At 44.6% G+C, this 22,667-nt stretch overlaps 1 protein-coding gene across 1 annotated transcript; it reads left to right on the top strand.

Annotated features, from left to right (window-relative positions):
- Positions 1 to 6,968: 6,968 nt before the first annotated feature.
- Positions 6,969 to 14,819, top strand: LOC145410189 (uncharacterized). The gene is made up of 5 exons (XM_080280387.1): positions 6,969 to 7,019; positions 12,645 to 13,207; positions 13,436 to 13,626; positions 13,687 to 13,797; positions 13,831 to 14,819. Exons 1-5 carry the CDS (start codon positions 6,969 to 6,971, stop codon positions 14,817 to 14,819), a joined length of 1,905 nt encoding a protein of 634 aa, XP_080136513.1.
- Positions 14,820 to 22,667: the final 7,848 nt, after the last annotated feature.

A 22,667-nucleotide genomic window follows, 5' to 3' on the forward strand; every position in this document is an offset into this window, starting at 1 on the left:
GAAATGTAGTACAGTATTGTTGTTGTGCCACTAAGGTGATGAAATAATCTGCAAGAGCTAAAAGTTTACTCGAAATTTCAGTCGGGTTGAAGGCTGTCAGGTGGAATTACAGTCTTGAGTCGAAAGTTGTGCCACTGGAGTCACAGGTACTGAAGGTACCTGGGGAGGAGGGGGGGGGAGGAAGAATACCTCCCCAGTAACCCTGCTTGTCGTAAGAGGCGACTATAAGGGCCTTTTTGTCTCCCATCTTTTTCTTCTTACTGTCCTCTTTATCTTTTCTGCCCTATACCTCCGTTTTTCATCAGGTCTTTATTTTCTCTCTACTCATAACAGGTTAGACATTTGGTTTCATGACATGAATAGTTTAAGGACTTGACTTCCCAATGACGTTGACCTTTTCTCCATTACACTATTTTCACGCCAAGACCACTTCAGCGCCAGCCTTAGTGCCATATACTGTAGCGATATTATGACTTGGTCCTAGTTCTTCATTATTCTCTCCTTCCTTCCTTGTATACATAGTATTATGTCGTTTCTATCAGCAGTCCATACCCTCCACCTAATCTAAAACTCTCCCTTCACTTTCTAAGTATCCACTGCCGTGTCCTCTCTGCTCCTTATTATACCTTTCAGTCATAACGTAGTGCCTTGTGGTCTTGGCTGTCTGGCAGTTGGATTTCATTCTCTCATTCACTGTTGGGGGTACGTAGCTTCCACCACCACAAACTCTTCAACAGTTTTTGACACATATTGTACTTTTTCCACTACGACTTTGACACCACTTTTGACCCCGACTGTATACCTTAATAAACACACACACTGTGTTATGAGCGCAAGGGTCCGAGGCTAGTCTACTCAGTACATAACTTTACGACAAGAGTGATGAGTTACTTCTTCCTGATCCTGAGTGACAGTTTGTGAGTACTAAATCCCAACCACTCGTACTTTTAAACCATTAATGGGTCACTATAATTGTTTTGTTTTCATCTGACGGAAATGGGCCACTTTAATAACTTTAAGAGTCGTGGAGGGGGGAGCGCGGTAGCTCGGTGGTAGGGTGTCGGGCTCGTAATCGTGAGGTTGGGAGTTCGCGCCCCGCCCGGTGGCTGCCGTGCTGGGAGGGGTAGCGCTCTCCTGTAACCCTAGCAGGGCTATATATTCTGATGAGGTCTAGCTCGGGGATTAATCCCTTATCCCTTAATAGTCGTGGTTGCATGAAGTTCGATGATCCCTAATTATGAGGTCGGAATGAGTTTCCTTGGTTACAAATCAGGTGAACCCTCCAGTCTGATTACACTTGGCCAGCAACTGAGCTGAAAGTGGTTAGGGAACTTTGTCAGGTTAAATACACTGTAGACCATCAGATTCACAAGGTGGTTCGTAGACAGCACTAATCTAGAAAACTGCCTGTATCGTATGTGTTGCGAGAACGTCTGAATCTACTGGTGTGGGCGTGGCTGTGGGAATAGGATATGAAGTGATAAAAGACAGACATTGATAACACTGAATGAGCCGTCCCTGTAGCACAAAAATTGCTTGTCGGATTGCAAGGAAAGCGTCATCAGCACTCCAGTCAGGCTACACTTGGCCATGAACTGAGCTGAAAGAGGTGTTAGCAGTTTTTGTTAGGTGGAAATAAACTGAGTATAGTAATCAAGGAGACTCATTCCTACATCATAGTTAAGACTCATCAGATTTCACTCAACCACATCTTATTCAAGATGCGAGACTTGCCCAGTCCCGTCAGACGAAAACAAATCAGCATATACAGTAGTTCTCACAACAACAAATCGAGGTTACGACATGACATCGGTCGTAAATCTGACTGAGAATCCCGCCCCAGGAACCTCGAACTGCGACCTCCTGATCACGATTTTACTATAAACCTTCGTGGAAATATCTGGGGGAGGGGGGACTCTCAAGGAAAACTGAGAGACCGTATTTATAAAGGAAACTAATCACAACGCTCACATAACAGTTAACTTATAGATTGTTTTGGTTTTCTTATTTTGTTTTACATTTAAATATACCCGCGCTTGCGAACTAAGAGTGTATTACGTTTTACTCGACGTGTCTGTTGTATATTAATTTGTTTGTGTTCGTGTTTATTTGTGAACAAAACAAAAAGTTTGCATGATTAAAAGAAAAAATGGTGGAAATGATAAGGGACAGCCAAGGGGTTGCTCTGTCTTTCAGGCTGTCAACGTTTGACCTAACAAATTTAATCTCACATGTTTTTATCCAGTTTACACTAAGTTTAGTGGAAGGATTAAAGTTAAGGCAGGGAGGAAATGAGTCAGTTTTCAGAAGAATCAGTTAAAGGTCAAGGTCGACCCGAGTGCCTGTGTTAACAAAATAACTAAAATACTGTAGATCCGATTTGAAGCAAACTTGGTGGAATGGTTGAGGACCAAATGTCAAGGTTATTTAGAGCAAACTTTGTGGAAGGGTTCAGGGTAAGGCGAGAATAAGGGAATTCGGTTTTGAAAGCAATCCAATATCAAGGTCACATGACAAGGTCAACTTGGCAGTTTCGATGTGATTTAGATTAAACACTGGGAGGATTCAGTGCAAAGTAAGGATGAAAGGATGCTGTTTTGAGAGGAATTGATTCAAGGCCAAGAACACAGAGCAGTCAGTGTTTGGTCGTTAGCTGCTTGATCGCTCCTTGTTTGTGTGTGAAATGTTTGATGGCTGAGTGAATGATGACAAACGGATATTATACAGTAAATGAAGGTTAAGAGAGTTTATAGATACTGGGCAGCGTGTCATTCCTGGTAAAACCCAAGTAAGTGTGGCAGTTGCGAAGGATCTCGACCCCCTCCCCCCACACACACACCTTTTTTCCCCTTCGTCGCAAGAAACCGGATCAATCAAAGCAACGCAGTCTTATTGTTGTATACACCCCCTCCTTTCATAAACCTCCTCTCCACCCCATTCCCTCATTTTACCCTCCGCTTCCCCTTCTGCAGCCGCCTCCGCCTCACTCACTCTTAGTCACTCATTCTTTGATGATCTTATTATATTTGCTCAGTTCTTTTTCTTTCTTTCTTTCAAAAACTTCCCATTTTGGTAACGTACTTTCATTTGTTCACCATTTCATTTCAAACTTAGGCTACGTGTAGCATAATTGTTCCTTGGACAAACACCCTATACCCCCCCCCCTCTCTCTCTCTCATTACGGTATTATTTTTTGCCATGCTCATCTGGACGTGAACTCAGTGGACCGCAGACTGAAGTTGATCTCCTGCAATGCATCACCCGTCTTTCGTGGGCCAAGGAGTGAATTAAGGGACGTATAGAGAAGCATGCAGCGGGAATGAGGGCGTGCCTTAATTGGTACCATGAGTGAAGGGGTTAAGTCAGTGATCCGTCTCGGGCTAGTATTCTGAGTGGCTTCAGAGATTTCGTAAGACCTATTCCTTCGTGATTAATTCTCCATGTTACACTATGTGATAGGTGGGGGTGCCCACCATTCACGTACTCGATGTAATGCTACTTTCAGGTGATTCTACACTTAGTGACAGTCCAAATGGTTTCACGTAAACCAGGAAACTATTACGCTGAGTGGTAACCATATAACCAAATGGCGTCTGGTGGTTTCATTGGTTAAGGCGCTCTAACCGGACCGAACCTGTAAGGGTTTTCATCCGAGGGTTGGTTTGGGTTTATTACATATATACAGTATATTATGCCTGTCGGGGGCCAGCGAGGCTGGTCATTCTCGCCTTAAATATCGGGACTTAGTAGCCTAGCCCCGGGCCCCTACGCTCCTGTTGGGAAGTGGTGTAGTGGAGGGGTAACGAGGGGGGCAGGGCGTACCGCCACTATATTCATAGAGGAAAATATATTTTGTTACAATTTTCTCTGATATCAGATACATCCTGCTCGAACCCCACCCACGGGAGTGGCCAGCTGTGTGTGTGTGTGTGTGTGTGTGTGTGTGTGTGTGTGTGTGTGTGTGTGTGTGTGTGTGTGTGTGTGTGTGTGTGTGTGTGTGTGTGTGTGTGCGCGCGTGCGCATGGGAATAATATCACTGTTAGAGGCATATTGTGCACGGAACGCACTACACGTGCCTGTGTGAAGATTTTCAGAAATTCAGCTGACGTTATTTTTACATTGGTAAAAATAATGGTAACACTAATACTGATAACAATCATCATCATCATCATTATCATCATCACTGTGGGGCGGTTGATCAGTGTTATGCAGCTGCTGTCAAACTGTTTGATAACTCTACAAGAGTAAGACAAGGAAAATCAAGAAGAAATGTTAACCCTGATGAACCATATGCCCTCACGTTTTATTTTCTTCCTGGCACGACACCATTGCTGACAGGGCAAAAACATGATGATGGTGATGATAATGATGATCATGATGATGGTGATGATGACGACGATGATGATGATGGTGATGATGACGACGAGGACAGTGATGATCATGATGATTACACCTCAATATCCTTTTGTGTTCATTAAGTCAACTGCTGTAGGTTGACATTAAAACCGTATAAACAACATAACATGTTTATTAACTAAATAAATCGCCAAGGGAAAGGTGCAACGAGGTCTCCAATGACACTTCGAATACGGAAGAGTTTAAGGGTCGTATTTTAGGTGGCATAAGAGGCTTGGTAGCATGTCTTCCTTGGCGATCCATTTTGGATTTATACCTTAGCATTCTCTTCTACGCTGTTCATATCGTTTTAGCGTCAACATGATTTGCTTCACTAACGTGCGATAGGATTACTAAGGTGTAATCTGCGGAACAAACCGGTGAGAAGGAGGTGTTACGAAATCTATGCCAGTTCCTTCAGCGATGCTTACTTGCTTCATGGTCACTGGAAGGCGGTTGTCCTTGGCCGCCACCTTTAACCTTCAGAATTGTTTACTCACTGAAAAAGCAAGAAGATTAGGTTAAATTTTTCATGTATTTTTGTGCATATCGTTGAGGGAATTGAGGTTAAAAATAAGTTTCTCTCTCTCTCTCTCTCTCTCTCTCTCTCTCTCGCTAATATTAAGTCGTGGTTGTGTGAATTTCAATGAACCTTAATTATGAGGTGGGAATGAGTCTCCTTGGTTACTATAGTTCATTTACTTTAACTTAGTAATATTGTTCGCCCCTATGTCGCCTATTTACCGTAGCTAAGTGGCACAATATGATAGTACACTGGCTCTACATCCTTTGCGTAGCACTTCTTCGACTAGCACCGTAGCCTAGTGCTAACTGATACAACTCAGCATTCAGAGTTGAAGGACGGTAAATTTATGCCTCTCGATCTTGGGTGCTAAACTACTAGTATATTAAGAGATTAACACTAGATTATGGGACTAGTCACGAAGAAGTGCTATAGGAAAGATCCATGACGCTGTAATGTCTTATTCTGCTCCAGAACCATGAGCAATAAGCTGCAGAAGCATTAACGTGAACTCTGTTAAAACTGACCATCCAGTCTGACTAAACTTGGCCATCAGTTAAGCTGAAAGGGGCTGGGAACGTTTGTCAGGTTAGCTCAAACTCACTCTACTTTTTGAACAATATTGCGGTGCTCTGAAACACATCCCTGACTTATCATGAGAACTGTCTGTCTGTACTGTAATCTCAGCTGTGCGTCCTTGTGAACTTGAAGCACCACACACACACACACACACACACACACACACACACACACACACACACACACACACACACACACACACACACACACACACACACACACACACACACACACACACACACACAACACACACACACACACCGCTCGCTGGTGCAGTGGTATATATATTTTTTTTTCCTCAAAGAAAAAATATCAAGTATTTCGTGAACTGATTTTGTTCCATAATTTTCGTGAGGAGTGTGAAGAGGCTAAATGTTTTTCACTTTTTTTTTTTTTCCCGTCCCGTCACGGAGTTGGGTCATACATCCGGCTCGGCAAATGAATTTCTGGGAATTATGTTCTCAGAGACAAACCCGCCACATCATCCTCGCCGCATGACCAAATATATTCCTCTTTGCAACCGGTTGTCCAGCCAGCAGGCAAAAAATGGTGAAGGGACCAATATAAGGCCAGGGAGAGAGGAACGCAGCAGTGAGCAAGGCTCGACACGGGACCGCGTAATACACATATTTCTTCCTGCCTTCATATCCTTCTGTGAGTCCACTCTGAGTATTCTTTGTGAAAGTATTACTGAATATTTATGTGAGACATGTGCTATTACTGAACCTACTTTTCTTTTACAGCCGACGTATAGGCATACATACATACACATACATTCATACATACATGTATGCATGCTGTACATACAGTACATACATGTATGCATGCTGTACATACAGTACATACATACATCCTGTACACACACACACACACACATATATATATATATATATATATATATATATATAAACTATGTAAATTGGTGTAACTTTCCTTTGCACTGACAAGAATATTAGCCATGCAATGGCCTAGTCATGACGGCTGTGGTGCTACAGGGACGGGTAAATTGATGGATAGGTAGACATATATAAATAGATAAATATGAAAACCAATAGCAGGCGTAATTATGTTTTCTATTCCCAGGAACCTTAGCCATGCGTTGGTGTGTTGTTGGCCTGGTGCTGGCGGCTGTGGTGGTGCTTCAAGCCGCGGCAGAAGAGGCTGGAGAGGCGGAGCATTTGTCCCGCCAGAAGAGGGTGCCATGTGCCACATGCGGAGGCGGCTTTGGAGGCTACAGCAGGGAGGACGGCTGTGGCGACGGTGGGTGTGGTGACAGCAGAGAAGGCGGAGGTTTTGGCTATAGTGGGTGTGTAGGTGTTGGTTGCGGCGGTGGAGCAGGCGGGTCGTGGAGCAGTGCCAGGGCCAGTGCCAGTGCCAGCGCCCAAGCCAGCTCTGGCCGTTGGCGCCGATTTGTTCACTAGCGTGTCCACCGCCACCATTTTCACACCCAGGTCGAAAGAGGAAAATCAACATGGACCCGGAGACGCACAGACATCCCCTGCACGAGTCAGCCATTAGGGACGTATTTTAAGAGGTTTTGGATTTGTAACACCTCTTCCTTAGTGATTGATTTGAATGCTACACCTTTATATTCTCCTATAATATTTTACAGCGAATGCACCGCCCGATGTTAGCTAAGGTCTAGAGAGAAAATTCAACATGGACGCACAGATATCCCTTACTAGGGTCAGCCCTCGGTGTCGTATTCTAATAGGTTTTGCATATTTCATAACATTTCTTCCTTGGTAGCGATTTGAGTTGCCTAATACACCTGAATATTTTCTCGTTTATTAGTTAGCACGGAATATATGGACAAAGCCAAGTGAAGAGGATTTGCAGCATGGACGCAGAGACATCCTTTACTTAATCCCGTATTCTGTAACACGTTGTTGTTGTTTGTTGTTGTTTCTCTTGTTTTTTTGTTGTGGCTCCAGGCTCATCTGAAATACGAACCCGGTGGATTGCATGTTTAACGTGTCCTTCTTCAGTCTGCCTTTCTCCTTTTGGAGGATAGAGAAATAAGTGAGGGACGTTTTTATAACCAGACAGTTAAGTCGCTCAGTTATAGCAATGTCATCACATGAAGGCGTCCCTCTCCTGTACCCAGATGACGCGATATCATTGCCGTGTATGTCAATTAAGCATTCCATATTGATATGAAAGAGACATGATTATCACGCACGAGAACAATAATGTGTAGTACGCAGAATATATCGTTAAGAAGGAGGTGCTAGGCAGCTTCCTATGCCACTTAATGTACAGCCATTGGCTACACAGTGACCCGCCTCATAAACTAATAGTTAGCTCCTAGTTTAGATTCATGTAGAAACGCTTGTCTTTTGAGGGTTATTAGGCCGGTCGTGTCTTCAGAAACAGTCAGCCTTCCAGGAATGTTCAGTCATCAAATACAGATACATTCCTTATCAGTTGTTAAAGACAGCTTCTCTCAGAGACAAATAAAATCAACATTAATACGGCATTTTCTTCTTCTTCCTTCACGATTCAGCACTTGGCATTCCAGCTTCAACTGGCCTTCAAGGAACAAACACCCCTCCAGGAATAACCACCTTCAAATACACGAACAGTCCTTACCAGTTACTGAAGACGGAGCTTTCCTTAGACACAAAAATGGCCAACTTTAATTGCTACGCAGTTCTGTACCTTTTCCCTCACCAGGACACTAGGCAGCACTCGGCCTTCCAACTTCAACTGGCCTTTGTCGTAAAACTCCACCACGCGACAGTGTAGGTTAAATGCTGCTGCTGCTGTTATGGCGAAAATAAATGCTTTCTTCTCCAAATCTGCATTTTATCCTATACCACCACAGTGATAATGATATTCTCTCACAGATTATGGAAGGGCAGATCAAACTTATTATCGATCCTACCTACTATGGGACACCACCCTTCCTCACGTTTATATTCAGTATTTCTTCTTTGCCTCTGAAATATTCCATCTCGAAGGTAATATGAACCTCATATAAATAGTTTTTAAAAATCTGCTGATGATTATGGCTGTGAAGTGGAGTCAGGATTCCGGAGGCCTGAATGGTGAGTGTATTAGTGTGTGGCCCATTTCACTGTGTTTGCTCTTGATTAGTTCTCTCTCCCTCATATATTCTCTTTCCTTGTCTCACCCCATATCTAGGTGGGAAAAATGGGTTGGGATGATGATGATGATGATGGTGATAATGACATACAGTCTCACAATCACGCCACCCTGTCGATCAGACTCTGGCGAGGAATCAAACCACATGATAAAAATTTCAGATCATTTAGTCCACTGAATCGAAAGTGATTTATAGATAAATGATTTTAATAGAGTGAGGTAGAGGCAAAGTATGAGGAAACCTTGCGTTAGATAAACTAGCATAGCTACTTTTTTTTTTTTTTTAATAACAGAATACAGGAAGGAAAAACGAATGAATAAAAAAAATAATCCATACACCGGATTACTGGTGTCCTCCATTCGTAAAAAAATCTGCAACAGTTGGACTGGAACAGCTGTAGTTTAAAGTTTGGGAGGAAACAACTCCGAGGAAGCGAGTTCCAGAGAGATGCAGTTCGGGGAATAAAAGAATTCTGATAGGCAGAAGTTCTGTAACATGGCTGGGTGACATTCCAGTCATGGCTGCTATCAGATGCCCGTGTAGCACAGGGAAAGGCATGGAGAGGTGGCACAATGGGCGCAACTTTGTCTAAGCATTCGCCATAAAAGTAGACCTATCTGTAAAATAATGCAAGGGAGGCAACATTCCTTCTTACTTGTGGGGGAGATAGTTTATTTGTAATAGCAAGGTTATTAATAATTATAACAGCTTTGTTCTGACCTTTGTCTAGTTGTTTTAGTGCAACCTCTCCACATTCATTTCACAAGGGTGAGCAATATTCTAGCTGATAGCACACATGACTTATAAATCATAGTTAACTACTTGTCAGTGAAGAAGTTACGGACCCTGTACAATAGTCCAAGTTTCTTTGAGGCGGTTTTAGCAAGTGATCTGACATGAGAGGTCCACCTGAGGGCATTGTTAAGTGAAACACCGAGACTTTCAATACTCTGGAGATGGGAATATTAGTAGCATTGGAGGTAATCTAGAAATCTGGCAATATCTGTCCATTAGTAAATTGTATATAATTGTACTGCCATATGAAACAAGGTTATTTCGTCCCCATTCAGTGATTCTAGATAAGTCTTGTTGTATGGAGAGGGCTGCGCTGAGTTGAGAGTTAGATGTTAAACTTTGTAAATGGGTGTTTGAGTGTGAATGAGCTGTGAAGTGTTGAGTCATGTGCATGTGAATGGATGGGATTGTGGGTGACAGATAAGAGATCATTAATATGAACTGGGAATAGAGTTGGCGCTACAACTGATCCTTGTGGCACGCTGGAGTTAATTGAGTGGAAATTGGAATATACATCATCTACTTTTATTTTTCTGTCGCTGAGATAAAGCAGAGGAACAAAAGACGTTAGTCCATAGCAAGGGAGTCTGAATAGCAGGGAAGGTGCCACACTCTGTCGAAAGCTTTAAATATATCGAGGACTACTACATGAGAACCCAGAACCCAAACCATTACTAACATAGTACCAGTAGTGTAGTAGTAGTAGTAGTAGTAAGTAGTAGTAGTAGCAGTAGTGGTAACCCCAGGTTCATCTGAATGTGAGCCCACTAAAATACATGCTGAAGTTGCCGCCCTCCCGCAGTTCACCAAGCCCTTTTCAGGGGGTAGGGAGGGACTTGAAGGGCGTTTCCATTGCCAGACAGTAGAGTCGCTCAACTATGTCAGTGCCACCACACGAAGGTGTCACTTTATAGCACCAGATCAGGAAACAATGCATTTATTACACGTCTTCACACAAACGGCGACAGTATAGTCTTGTAGATTGAGTGCAAATATTTCTCTGTTGTATACAGTATTTTAAGTCCCAATAAGCCCAATTAGTTTTGCACTCTAGCCAATTCACTTTAACCAGGCGGAGACATTGATTCTTCTGCAGGCTGTTTCCCCTAACTCGGTGAGAAAATTAAACAAAACTGTCTCTAAATCCTTTCCTTACTACTTTTTCTGCGTGGCCAGCACCATATTCTAGCATTAATCTCATGTTACAGCTCAGCATTCACGATAAAGAGAAGGCAATTTTACGTTTAGTTAAAGTGAACAGAATGAAGATGCAAACCAGTTCAGAAAGCATGCATAGTCTCGTACAGATATTCAGTAACAGACCGTATTCAAGTTATTAGGAATGAACTTGTGAACACTTCAGGAGATAGGAAGTTTCTCTGAAGGCCATCTGTTATGTAGATCTGTCTTATTCTATCTACATCACTTTGCGACCTGCCCCACCACCCACCAGCATCCCAGTCCGTCCCATTCACTCCACTCCTTCCACCTCACCTCTTTTATGCCAGCCATTCTAATTTAGTTGTACGAGAAATCTCTCTCCCATTGTCAAAGCTCGTCTCATGCAACACCCATTTTCCTTTCGCGTACCCGTCACGCCCTGCGATACCTCACATCGTCTCGGCTCGTCACGTCCACTCTTCTCTTACTTATCCAGTCCACTTTTTGCTACCTTACCCGGGTTCTCATTGCTCACCAACCCATCCACACCGCTCGCCGGCTCAGTGGTAACACTCTTGCCTAGCATCTGCTCAGATGGGGGTTCGCGCCTTGCTTGGGATGCGAAAAGTTTCACTGACTATGCGGGTGGTCACTGTCCTCCTTGAGCAAGAGAATGGGTGTGTGCGTGTTTGAAGGCCAAGACTTTGCCATTACATCGGACTATATGAGCTCTCAGCTCTTCCGAGAGGGTGAAATGCTGATGAAGACAAACATCATGTGATCCTGACCAACCCGGTGAATTACAAGCAAAGAAACATACGACACCAACTATCTCATCCCCTCTCTTTTATACACTGAAACAAACATATGACACTAACTACCCCACATGCACTCCAAACCCTACACACCCATTCCCACCTCTACCAAAGCCATTGTGGAAAGGTTTCCTGGTTGCAACCCTTCATAACGGAGAGATTCAGTCTTGTTGTGAACCACGAAGTACTGCATAATTTTCTGTTTTCTCACTTCACTATGACAAACTTCATCTACGCTTAATAAAGTTGTCGGTGAATAATAAATTGATAACTGAATCATCATTATCGTCCTCACTTTTTTTCCACCTAAGAATAGGTGGAACTGTCTGCTTGCATTCCTTCTTCATTGCGGCGGAATCTTAGCATCTATCTGGCAACGCACTCACTCCTTTTCTGTCCAGTTCTCTAATCCAAGATTTAACCTATACTCTCAGTCATTTACGTATTCAACACATCAACTCTGGAACTGTCTTCCGCAGTCGGTATTTCCTTCTGCTTATGACCTCCACTCCGGTAAACAGTGTATCCAGGCCTTTGGAAATTAATGGTTCTTGAATTTGCCTCTCCTTTGTTCAGTTATTCCTGGAAAGAGCAACTTTTTGCTGGTTTCTTGCCATTTGTTCTGTCTTCTTTACATAAACAGTAAAAAAGTAAGTAAGTAAGTTACTAAGGGGGGAGGGGGAAAGCAAGTAAACAAACCGTGGTGCCACGCGCAGGTAGGCAGAGCACCTTGGTCCTTCCCACAACATTCCTCCTTTGGTTACCATCGATTTTCGCATGTCACTCTTTGTGTTTCATTAGAATAGAGGAGTAATAAAGCAAATACGTAAATAAAAATAAGAAATTAATAGACAAAGGTAGGAAGAGCATCTCGGCCTTCTCCGAACACTCCTTCCTCGGTTGCCATCCCCCAGTCGTGCACCGTCATCCTTGTTGTGTCGATAAATAGCGAGATTCGGTGGCCACACACACTAAAAATGCAATGCTCAAAGATGGGGTATTTAAGCCTCAGACCGCACAGGCGATCAGGCAGTCCGTCCAGGACGCTGGATCTGTGGGGAGATTAGGCATTTTATACTCCTTTTGTACTCCTTCACGTCTGCGACATCTGCTTTAATTCACCTGCTGGACGTAAGTTAAAACTGCAGCTATATCGAATTTCTTTAGGAATACAGTAGCTTAATGTGACATCCATATGTGTATATAGCGTATATATAGCACAACTTAACATAACGGGAATAAAGATGCTTTTTAATACCTTTTCTAGAGGGCAGCCATGCATAGGAGGGTTGCGCTGGTGTTGGTGTTGGTGGCGCTGGTGGGAGCGTTCAGTGTGCCTAAGGTGGTGCTACAAGACGAGCCCTTCCATCGCGTGAGGAGAGCTGTCCCCTTGGAGGACTTCCATCACACCCACACGCACCTCCTTCGTTCACGTCGCCAGCTGGGGCCTCATGGGGGTGGACTGACCAACAAACCTGGTACAGGAGGCAACTTCGGAGGTTGGGGCTCTGGAGGCTTGACAAATAAACCCGGCACTGGAGGCAATTTTGGAGGAGGCGGAGGTAACTTTGGAAATGGAGGCCTAACCAACAAACCCGGAACTGGAGGCAATTTTGGAGGAGGCGGAGGTAACTTTGGAAATGGAGGCCTAACCAACAAACCCGGCACTGGAGGCAATTTCGGAAGTGGCGGAAGTCTGACTAACAAACCTGGAACTGGAGGCAACTTTGGAGGAGGAGGTTCCGGAGGTAATTTCGGGAACGGAGGAGGCCTGACAAACAAACCCGGCACAGGAGGCAACTTCGGGGGCCACGGGCGCCGACGTGGCAGGTCCGCCGAAGATGACGAAACACACACACGCGTCAAGAGAGGCAAGGAGAGAGAGTGGAGTGGATCATTATCTTTTAGTGGATCTGGCTCCAATGGTGGATCGGTTAGTGGATCTGTTAGTGGATCGGGAGGAAAGGGGAATAGTGCATCAGGGAGCGGTTCCTTTAGTGCATCAGGCTCGAAAGGTGGATCGGTAAGTGGGAGTGGATCATTTAGTGGATCGGGTAGTGGAGGTGGATCAGGGAGTGGATCTTTTAGTGGTTCAGGGAGTAAAGGAAGTGGATCAGGGAGTGGATCTTTTAGTGGATCAGGGAGTAAAGGAAGTGGATCAGGGAGTGGATCTTTTAGTGGATCAGGGAGTAAAGGAAGTGGATCAGGGAGTGGATCAATTAGTGGATCATTTAGTGGAGGATCTGGAAGTGGATCTTTCAGTGGATCAGGTTCAGATAGTGATTCAGATGGAGGGCATGGTGGAGGAGGAGGAGGAGGATTGGGTGGAGGTGGAGGGATAGGTGGAGGTGGAGGGATAGGTGGAGGTGGAGGGATAGGTGGAGGTGGAGGGATAGGTGGAGGAGGAGGTATTGGTGGAGGTGGACTGGGTGGTGATGGTGGTGGAGGTTTAGGCGGAGGTGGAGGAACTGGTGGAGGTGGTGGTGGCGGTCACGGTGGAGGTGGAGGCCATGGTGGTGGTGGTGGTGGAGGACATGGTGGTGGTGGTGGTGGAGGACATGGTGGTGGTGGTGGAGGACATGGTGGATGTAGTCATGGTGGAGGAGGACATGGTGGAAGTGGATGTGGAGGTCATGGTGGAGATGGTGGGGGTGGAGTAGGTGGAGGTGGTGGGGGTGGAGTTGGTGGAGGTGGTGGGGGTGGAGTTGGTGGGGGTGGAGGTGGAGGTTATGGCGGTGGAGGTGGAGTAGGAAGTGGAGGTCATGGTGGAGGTGAAGTAGGTGGAGGAGGAGGTGGAGGTCATGGTGGAGGTGGAGGACATGGCGGAGGTGGAGGAGGAGGTGGAGGACATGGCGGAGGTGGAGGTGGAGGTGGAGGACATGGTGGAGGAGGTCATGGTGGAGCTGGCCATGAAAGTGGGGGTCAGGGTGGAGGTGGTGGTGGAGGAGGAGGAGGTCATGGTGGAGTAGGTGGAGGAGGATTAGGTGGAGGTGGATCAGGTGGAGGTGGTGGTGGATTTGGTGGAGGCTTCGGTGGTGGAGCTGGTGGAGGATTCGGCGGAGGATTTGGCGCTGGAGGTGGAGGTTCAGGTGGTGGAGGAGGCTTTGGAACCGGAGGTGGAGGTGGAGGTTCAGGTGGTGGAGGCGGATTTGGCAGTGGAGGTGGATCAGGCTCAGGAGGTGGATTCGGAGCTGGAGGAGGAGGAGGAGGAGGAGGAGGTGGATCAAGTGTTGGAGGTGGCTTCGGAGGCGGTGGATCAAATGGAGGTTCATACAGTGGAGGTAGAGGAGGAGGCGGTGGAGGCAATGGAGGTAGGGATTGCCTCACCAACAAACCTGGAGAGCCATGTGGAGGTGCCTGGGCTACGGGTGGAGCCTTTACCTCCGACGGGTCACAGGTCAAGGGCATCAAGGTGGATGTGAGAAGTGGAGACAAGGCATAAGATCCACCAGGGACGTAGCCGGATGGGGGGAGGGGACAAAATACTGTGTCCCGTGAAACTGTGTGCCAAACTTCTGGAGGGTTATTCTTCGACTGATTTAAGACACAATATATCAACATGGGCCCAAATCTCAACCGTAAAGGAGCTATTGTTTTTGACGTCCTTACGAATTACGAAGGACATCATTTTCTCTCATAAGGTCTTCAGTAACTAGCTCCGTAATGACTGAGAATTAGACCCATGTTGATCAGAATTAGTCAACGAGTATTCTGAAGCCTGCTGCGGTTCATAGGACATCCTGTATGCGTGGTCATCTTAAAATTTCGAGAATATACCCCTGGACCCCCATTAAAGAGTTTGCTTCGAGTCACCCCATATTTCTCGCAAAATTAACGCAAGACCCAGATAGGATCCTTGCCAAATCCAATGATATTCTTTGCTGAGCGTTTCATTTTACGACCATCAGTGAGAATCATCCACCATTTACATCATTTCAGAATATGACACTAATAAACCGTTTAATTTTTGCATAAATATGTTAAGAAATCCTGTGTCTATGGATCAGTTGCTTTAGGAGTCATTTTAATTAATAATATGTCCCTTCCAGTGTCTTGTGTGTAAGCTGTAAGACAGATGAAAACTATTACAGATTGAAATGAGAAAAATACGTCTACTCCAAATGTCTGAAAAAAAAAAAAATGTATCCTGAAGTTCTTAATAAAATGCTGCAAGAAATAGTGTTGGTATATATCATTGTGAACTCCCTCTCTGTCTGTCTGTCTCTCTCTCTCTCTCTCTCTCTCTCTCTCTCTCTCTTTCTCTCACCAGCTCCTTTGCTTAGATGTTTTCTTTGACTTTGCTTAGATTACTTAACCGGGGGAGACCGAAGATGAGATGGAGGGGTGGGATGGAGAGGTATATAAGAAATGATGTGAGCTGGAGAAAGGGCAGCCTGACGTCGGAGGACTGGGTGATGTGAAGGCGATTGGTCTGTGGCCACATTTTACGGCATATATAGATGAACTTAAGGAATTCACATTATTTTCTTCCTTACAGTTAGCCTATCAAATGTGAGGGATGCGGTGGATTGTTTCCATTATTTCTTCATTTTGTTTCTGGATCCTTCGTACACCATTTATTTGTGAGAAATAAGGTTAGAACTGTGGTGGAGTAGGACGCCTTCACTTGGTGTCATCCGTCAAGCTGTTCAGTTACATCTTAGCTACCGTACGACAGGGAGTAAATCGTAAGTATTTTTACGTATCTTGGCCGTGGTTCTTAGATAGGAAGGAGTCTTCTTAGTTACTGCGGTCCGTTTGTTTTCACCAAACGGAACTGGACCACTCACAACCTAAATACTAGGTAGTGGTTGCATTAAATTCGATAAGTTTAAGTTATGAGGTAAGAGTGAGTCTCTTGGGTTTCAGGTCAGTAATTATCCTTCAGTCTGACTACACTTGGTCATCAACTTAGCTGGAAGGGGCTGGGGATCTTTGTCAGGTGAAAATAAACTGACTCTCATTACGGCAAGGAAAAGGTCTTAAGTTTTTTGTGTATCTCTGCCGTGTTAGGTGAGGCCAGTGCTGGGTAATGGGAGATTCCTGGAGTCGCAATGTTGACACTGGCCGAGTGGCGTCATCGTTGGAATGTTGTGACGTAGGAAAGACGGAAACAGCCAAACCAAAAACCAATATTACCCCTTTTGAGGTGTAGGGGCCCGAGGCTAGGCGACAGTAGTCCTGTACATTTAAGGATAGATGACCATCCTTCTTCCCTTAGTGGCATTACATGAACGAAAAATTCCAGTCACCTCTTGGGATCATATCTGTGTAAGACCGTCACTCCTTCTGGGATATTCTAACCATTATGAGTCTTTTTTTTTTCTTAACGACCTATGATTTCGTCTTTTTGCAACTTATTTCACGCAGCCCTCCATAGCTAGCGCCATGTTGTAGTGCTAATCTGTTGTTGGATTAAGTAGCATTCAAGGTGGGGAGATATTTTGGGGGCAAGTTAGATGGAAAAATGGCAGTTATAGACCAAGCTGCAAAAGGATGGAAATCTGGGCCAAGTTAAGGTGAAAATAGTATAATAACCTTATGGGTTAAAATGGTCTCCCTCATAATAAACCCATAAGGTCATCAGTAACTGTGCTGCGTAACAACTGAGAATTGGGACCATGCTGATATAGCATCCTTTACTCAAAACTAGGCCAAGAATAACCACCTGAAGTATCTCAAACCCAGTATATACCACAAGCCTTACTGACTGCTGGAGAAAGACATTTTTTAGTGCTCTGATGACCTGTCTGTTTACACCTCTCTCTTTCATTGCGTTTAAGTGTACTCTAGTAGTAGCAGTAGTAGTAGTAGTAATAGTAGTAGTAGTAGTAGTAGTGTTTGTTTTAATAATATGTACCACAGCGATTAACAATCATATAATTAAAACTGGGTCCGCGAAAGTGTAATTAATCCCATAATTTGTTACGGAACACCTGTAGCTGTTAAATGTGCTCAGGCTACATCCCATATTACCCAGTGTAGTTGGCAACGATACAGGAAGCTTGTACATGTTCTGCCATCATCACTTACTTTAGAAATGATCGTCAAAAAATGCCGTCTTGCCCACACCTTTGTACTCGCAGTTTTTATAATTTGGTCATAAAGCACTTCCTCACCGTCAAATGGTTTCTGGTGCCCGAGAAGGAACTAGTGTAGGCAGAATGGATGCAATGCAGTTAATTGGCTACCTACAGAGGATAGAAAATGTAGTTGGCAGACACTGTAGTTATATTATCTCTCCCAGTGGGAATAAGCGCTGGAATGATGATGATGATGACCGGAAGACCACTTAAGGGAGGTGAGCTTTAACCATGGTCAAGGGTCGTGTTCCGTGCTTTGTTCTGGAGTGAAGCGCTTGTCACCAACAGCTGTGTTGCACAACTGACCAGTAACTGCAACCAGTTCAGATCAGCATTTTTTATTGTTGCGAGCGAATAAAATCATGAGGCAGTTGGCATTTCAGAAACTGTAGTACCTTTCTGACATAATTTTTCAAACGTTGACATACTTATAAGAATATTCAGTATTAGAGGGGAGCAAAGTCCAACATGCTATATATTTCATTTACATTCACTTGGAAAATTTCATCCTTTTGCAGCTTATTCCCCATAGCTCAATGGCAGAATATGACAATACTGTGGCTTTGCATCCTTTCCACAGCCTTTCCTCGTGGCTAATAGCATATTCTAGCGTTAATCTTTTGTTATAGCTATGTCAGGTTAAAGCGAAGCGAGTATAGTGACTCACGTTCAAGAAGAAGAGGAACCCATGCACGCGTCTGCATTTCCAATTTTCCTCACCCCTCATACTCATTCGCTTAATGCCTCTCTCTCTCTCTCTCACTCTCTCTCTCTCTCTCTCTTCTCGCGTCAGTAAATTTCCCAGACCTTCGGCATTGCAGTGTCAACAAAGGCGCGCCACAGGTTTAAATGAAGAGCCATCACTCCCTGTCACTCAGTCTCTCTACACACTCGACTGTCACTTCATCTCTTTACTCCTATAACAGTTTATCTTATAGATCAAGGAAAGAAGAGTTTACATACGTCTGAAGGGTCGGAGTAAGTAATACTTTCTCCTATCTTATTTCTTGTCGCTTCAGCCCTTTCCCCTTATATCGGTTTTTCTTATATACTCAGGAAGGAAGAATCTATTTATGTTTGTGGAGTTTGAGTAGTATTTCCTCTTATTTCATTTCCAGTTTTTCATATATATCAAGGAAGGGAGAAGTTATGTGTACGTTTGAAGGGGTAGAGTGATTAATACTCTATTCACTTTAACATGGCCAAAATTTTTGTCCTTTTGCAGCTTATTTCGCGTAGTTCGTGACAAAAGAAGAAAATACAACGGCGCTGCATCCTTTCCGCAGCACTCCTTCGTGACTAGCATCATAGTCTAGTGCTGATCCTTCAGCAATATGGAGAGTCGGGAATTCGGTATGGAGAGATGGGAAGTTTAGGCCAGGTTAGAGTGAACAGAGTAGTCAATTTCTTGTGCTAGCTCAGTATTTACTGAATTGAGGGACGGTTGGTTTGCCTCTCTTCCTGTAGATGATTGATTCTCTTTGATGTAATGCACCAGCGAGAAAAGTGATGAGCCTGTCCCAGATGTGAAGTAGATGTAGTTGAGCAGTAGGCCAACTTTTGTCCCTGACTGTTGTTATTGTCGCTGTTGTGACCCCAGGCTTATTTGAACATGAACTCAGTGGACTACAGGCTGAGATTACCCTTCGTCCGCAGTTCACCATCCTCTTGTCACGTTTTAAGGAGGGAGTTGAGGAACGTTTGTATAACCGGGAAATGGATCATCCCTGTTAGATCTGTGCCACCACATGAAGAGGTCCTCATCATGAAGGTGTTAAGAGACATTATTCCTCCTGCAGAGTGGACGGAGAACCATGGGAGGGTGTGTGAGGCTGCCATTATTGCTGCTGACGGCGATCGCTGCCACCAACGCCCGCCCACAGCATCTCTCGTAAGTAATACAAGGAACAGATCCAAAGGGGTAAGATGAGTGTGTGTGTGTGTGTGTGTGTGTGTGTGTGTGTGTGTGTGTGTGTGTGTGTGTGTGTGTGTGTGTGTGTGTGTGTGTGTGTAAGATGATATAGCTCTTGCAGATGCCGCTACAGTGTTTTATCACCACTGTTGACGGACATTGTCATTAGCACCAGGGTGTGTAAAGACGAGCCTGTACTTTCTCTGCATCTTCATTAAAGACTCGTACCCTTTGCCACACCTGTTACACCCAACCTGCCTTTGACACACTATTAGCTCCATCACCTTCTCCCCCTCCCCCCTCTCTCTCTCTCTTTCTCTCTCAGATAGATAGGTAGACAGACAGATAGATAGGCAGACAGACATAGACAAATAGATATAGATAGATAGATTGATTGATAAATGATAGTACTTAGTAGGTTACATATATGTTCTGAATTTCTCTCTTATTCTGTTTGTATGACGTATTGTAAGTGGACTAAGAGGCTTCGTAACACCTCTTCCTTTGCGATTTATCTCGCACATCACAGTCTTATGTCTAATTCGCACCGTTTGTATCTGGTGTATGAGTTTTTGAGATTTTTTTTCTCTGTTCATATTCTATGTATATATATATATATATATATATATATATATATATATATATATATATATATATATATATATATATATATAAAGATATGTAAACAAGCAAGGTAACTGATATACCACTAGTGATTAAGGTTCGGAATAAATCGCAAAGGAAGAGTTGTTACAATATATCCAAAATGTCGTATGGACTTAGGATTCCGGGAGCTGGAATGGTGATAGAGTGTGGCTCATTTAATCTAGCAGTCTTTCTGTCATTTGATTTTTTTTAGTTCTTTCTTGCTCTCTGTTCCCTACATTACTCTTTCTTTAGGTGAGAAAAGAGGCCTGGATGATGATTTTTTTTTTTTTTTATAGGTATCCCAGAGGTGGATCGGGTGGGAGCTACGGGGGAGCTTACTTGGGTGGTGGTGGAGGATTCGGCAACCACCTCGGCTACAGGGGTGTAAGTGGTGGATACAGCACTAACAAATTCGGGTACGGAGGCACTGGTGGTGAATTCGGCAACAGACGCTTTGGAAGATCTCTCTCCGGTGGATCGTCGGTGGAGTTCGGCAGAGTACGTCGAGATGCACCAGGATTCGAGCTCTCCAACAAGCCGAGTGTGGGTGGATCTAGCGGTGGATCACTGACAAATAAACCGGGGGTGGGTGGATCATTTGGCGGTGGAGGTGGATCAGATCAAGACAGTGGATTAACCAACAAACCAGGCGTAGGGGGATCATTTAGTGGTGGAAGTGGATCTTTGACGAACAAACCAGGAATAGGTGGATCATTTAGCGGTGGTGGATCAGATCAAGACAGTGGATTAACCAACAAACCCGGCGTAGGGGGATCATTTAGTGGTGGAAGTGGATCTTTGACGAACAAACCAGGTATAGGTGGATCATTTAGCGGAGGTGGATCAGATCAAGACAGTGGATTAACTAATAAACCAGGAGTGGGTGGATCATTTGGTAGATCACTGACTAACAAACCTGGTGTAGGTGGATCAGATCAGGAAGGTGGATTAACTAACAAACCGGGAATAGGTGGATCATTTGGTGGTGGAGGTGGATTAGTTAATGAGGCGAAACGTGGAGCACTTGTTTTCCCCTCAAGACCACACGCTTGTAGAAGGTGTGGAGGTGGATCAAGTGGAGGTCAAATAGGAGGTAGTGGAGGTAGCTATGGCGGTGGATCAAGTGGAGGTCAAATAGGAGGCAGTGGAGGCAGTTATGGAGGTGGATCAAGTGGAGGTCAAATAGGAGGCAGTGGAGGCAGTTATGGAGGTGGATCAGATGAAGGTCAAATAGGAGGCAGTGGAGGCAGTTATGGAGGTGGATCAGGAGGTGAAGGGAGTCAGATAGGTGGCAGTGGAGGCAGTTATGGAGGTGGAGGAGGCCATAGTGGTGGAGGCAATGGAAGTGGATGTGGAGGAGTAAAAGGTGGAGGTTTCGGCGGAGGAGGAGGCTTCGGTGGAGGAGGGGGATTCGGCGGAGGTTGGGGTAATAGTGGAGGTTGTGGAGGTGGAGGAGGTGAATCAACAACCTCATCTACCACTCAGCGCCCATCTATCCCAACTATTCCCTCCGTCACTCCAGTATTCCGCTGAAAAGGATTTGTGGAGCAGTTCATAGAGTAACCTGTTCCAAGAAGTTTCAATAGCAACCATCTGCTTCTGCTACTACAATAACTACTACTACTACTACTGTTGTTATTATTATTAGAAAGACAGCACAATTGTTATTATACTTTATACTGTGTTCACACGAAGTTTGAAGTGTTTCTTATCCTAAAAGGTCAATGTATTCTCCAATAATTATTCGTATACCAGTGGTTGTTTTTACATGGCGATAAAACCCATAGTTGTTGTTGTTGTTTATGTACCGCAGTTGTTGGTGCTATATAATTGGTGGTGTTGATGTCCCTGCCTCACCTGAACGTCAACCTGGTGGACTGCTGGCTCAAGATGCCTTTTTCCCGGAATAAAGCGAGAACTGAGGAACAAATGTATAAATGGACATGGAACCACCGAGTTATATCGATGCCACCACGTGAAGGCATCGCTCTCTGCCACCACAGCCCAGGGCGATTGTAGTATATGAAAATGATGACGGAAATACTGACTGTAGTTAAGTTTATGAGCCTTTAAATACTCTCACCTCTCTCTCTCTCTCTGTCCTTATTCCCCTTATCTGTCTGTCTGTCTCTCATGTAGTACTCTATTCCATTCACCCCTGTACTTATGTTCCTCCCGCCCCTTTCCTTCTTTATTATTCCACTTTCTCTTTCTTTCTCCTTTTGTTCTTCTTCCTGCACCACACCTACAATTATCTCCCTCATCTTTATACCTGTGCGCGGGGTGTTGAGATATATCTGAACCCAAACTCAGTTTCACGAGCGGTATGTGATCTCCCCTATCTCATGTTATACGCTGTCCTCTGATTCCTACTATCCTTGCCTAGATCCTCAATCGTTGCTGTTGTTATGACCGTAGTCCAACGAGATTACTTCATACACGGTGCCCCAGTCGTCCTCCTCACAGTCGTTTTGTCCTGATATATAGTTCCCCAGCCGTCTTATTCACCGCCTGATACACGGTGCCCCAGTCATTTTCACCGTTGCCTTCTCATACACGGTGCCCCTGTCATTTTCACCGTCGCCTTCTCCTCATACACGGTGCCCCTGTCATATTCACCGTCGTCTTGCCAGGTGCCTCCGTTCTC

This window comes from Coenobita brevimanus, chromosome 84, assembly GCF_032717465.1.
Source record: "Coenobita brevimanus isolate Jiangsu-jjx chromosome 84, ASM3271746v2, whole genome shotgun sequence".
Classification (NCBI taxonomy): domain Eukaryota; kingdom Metazoa; phylum Arthropoda; class Malacostraca; order Decapoda; family Coenobitidae; genus Coenobita; species Coenobita brevimanus.

Coding starts and splice junctions, on each gene's coding strand:
- LOC145410189 (XM_080280387.1), top strand. CDS start 6,969: ATGGACCCGGAGACGCACAGACATCCCCTGCACGAGTCAGCCATTAGG. Junction 7,020..12,644: donor ACGAGTCAGCCATTAGGGAC/GTATTTTAAGAG, acceptor TACCTTTTCTAG/AGGGCAGCCATGCATAGGAG. Junction 13,627..13,686: donor ATTTAGTGGAGGATCTGGAA/GTGGATCTTTCA, acceptor ATGGTGGAGGAG/GAGGAGGAGGATTGGGTGGA.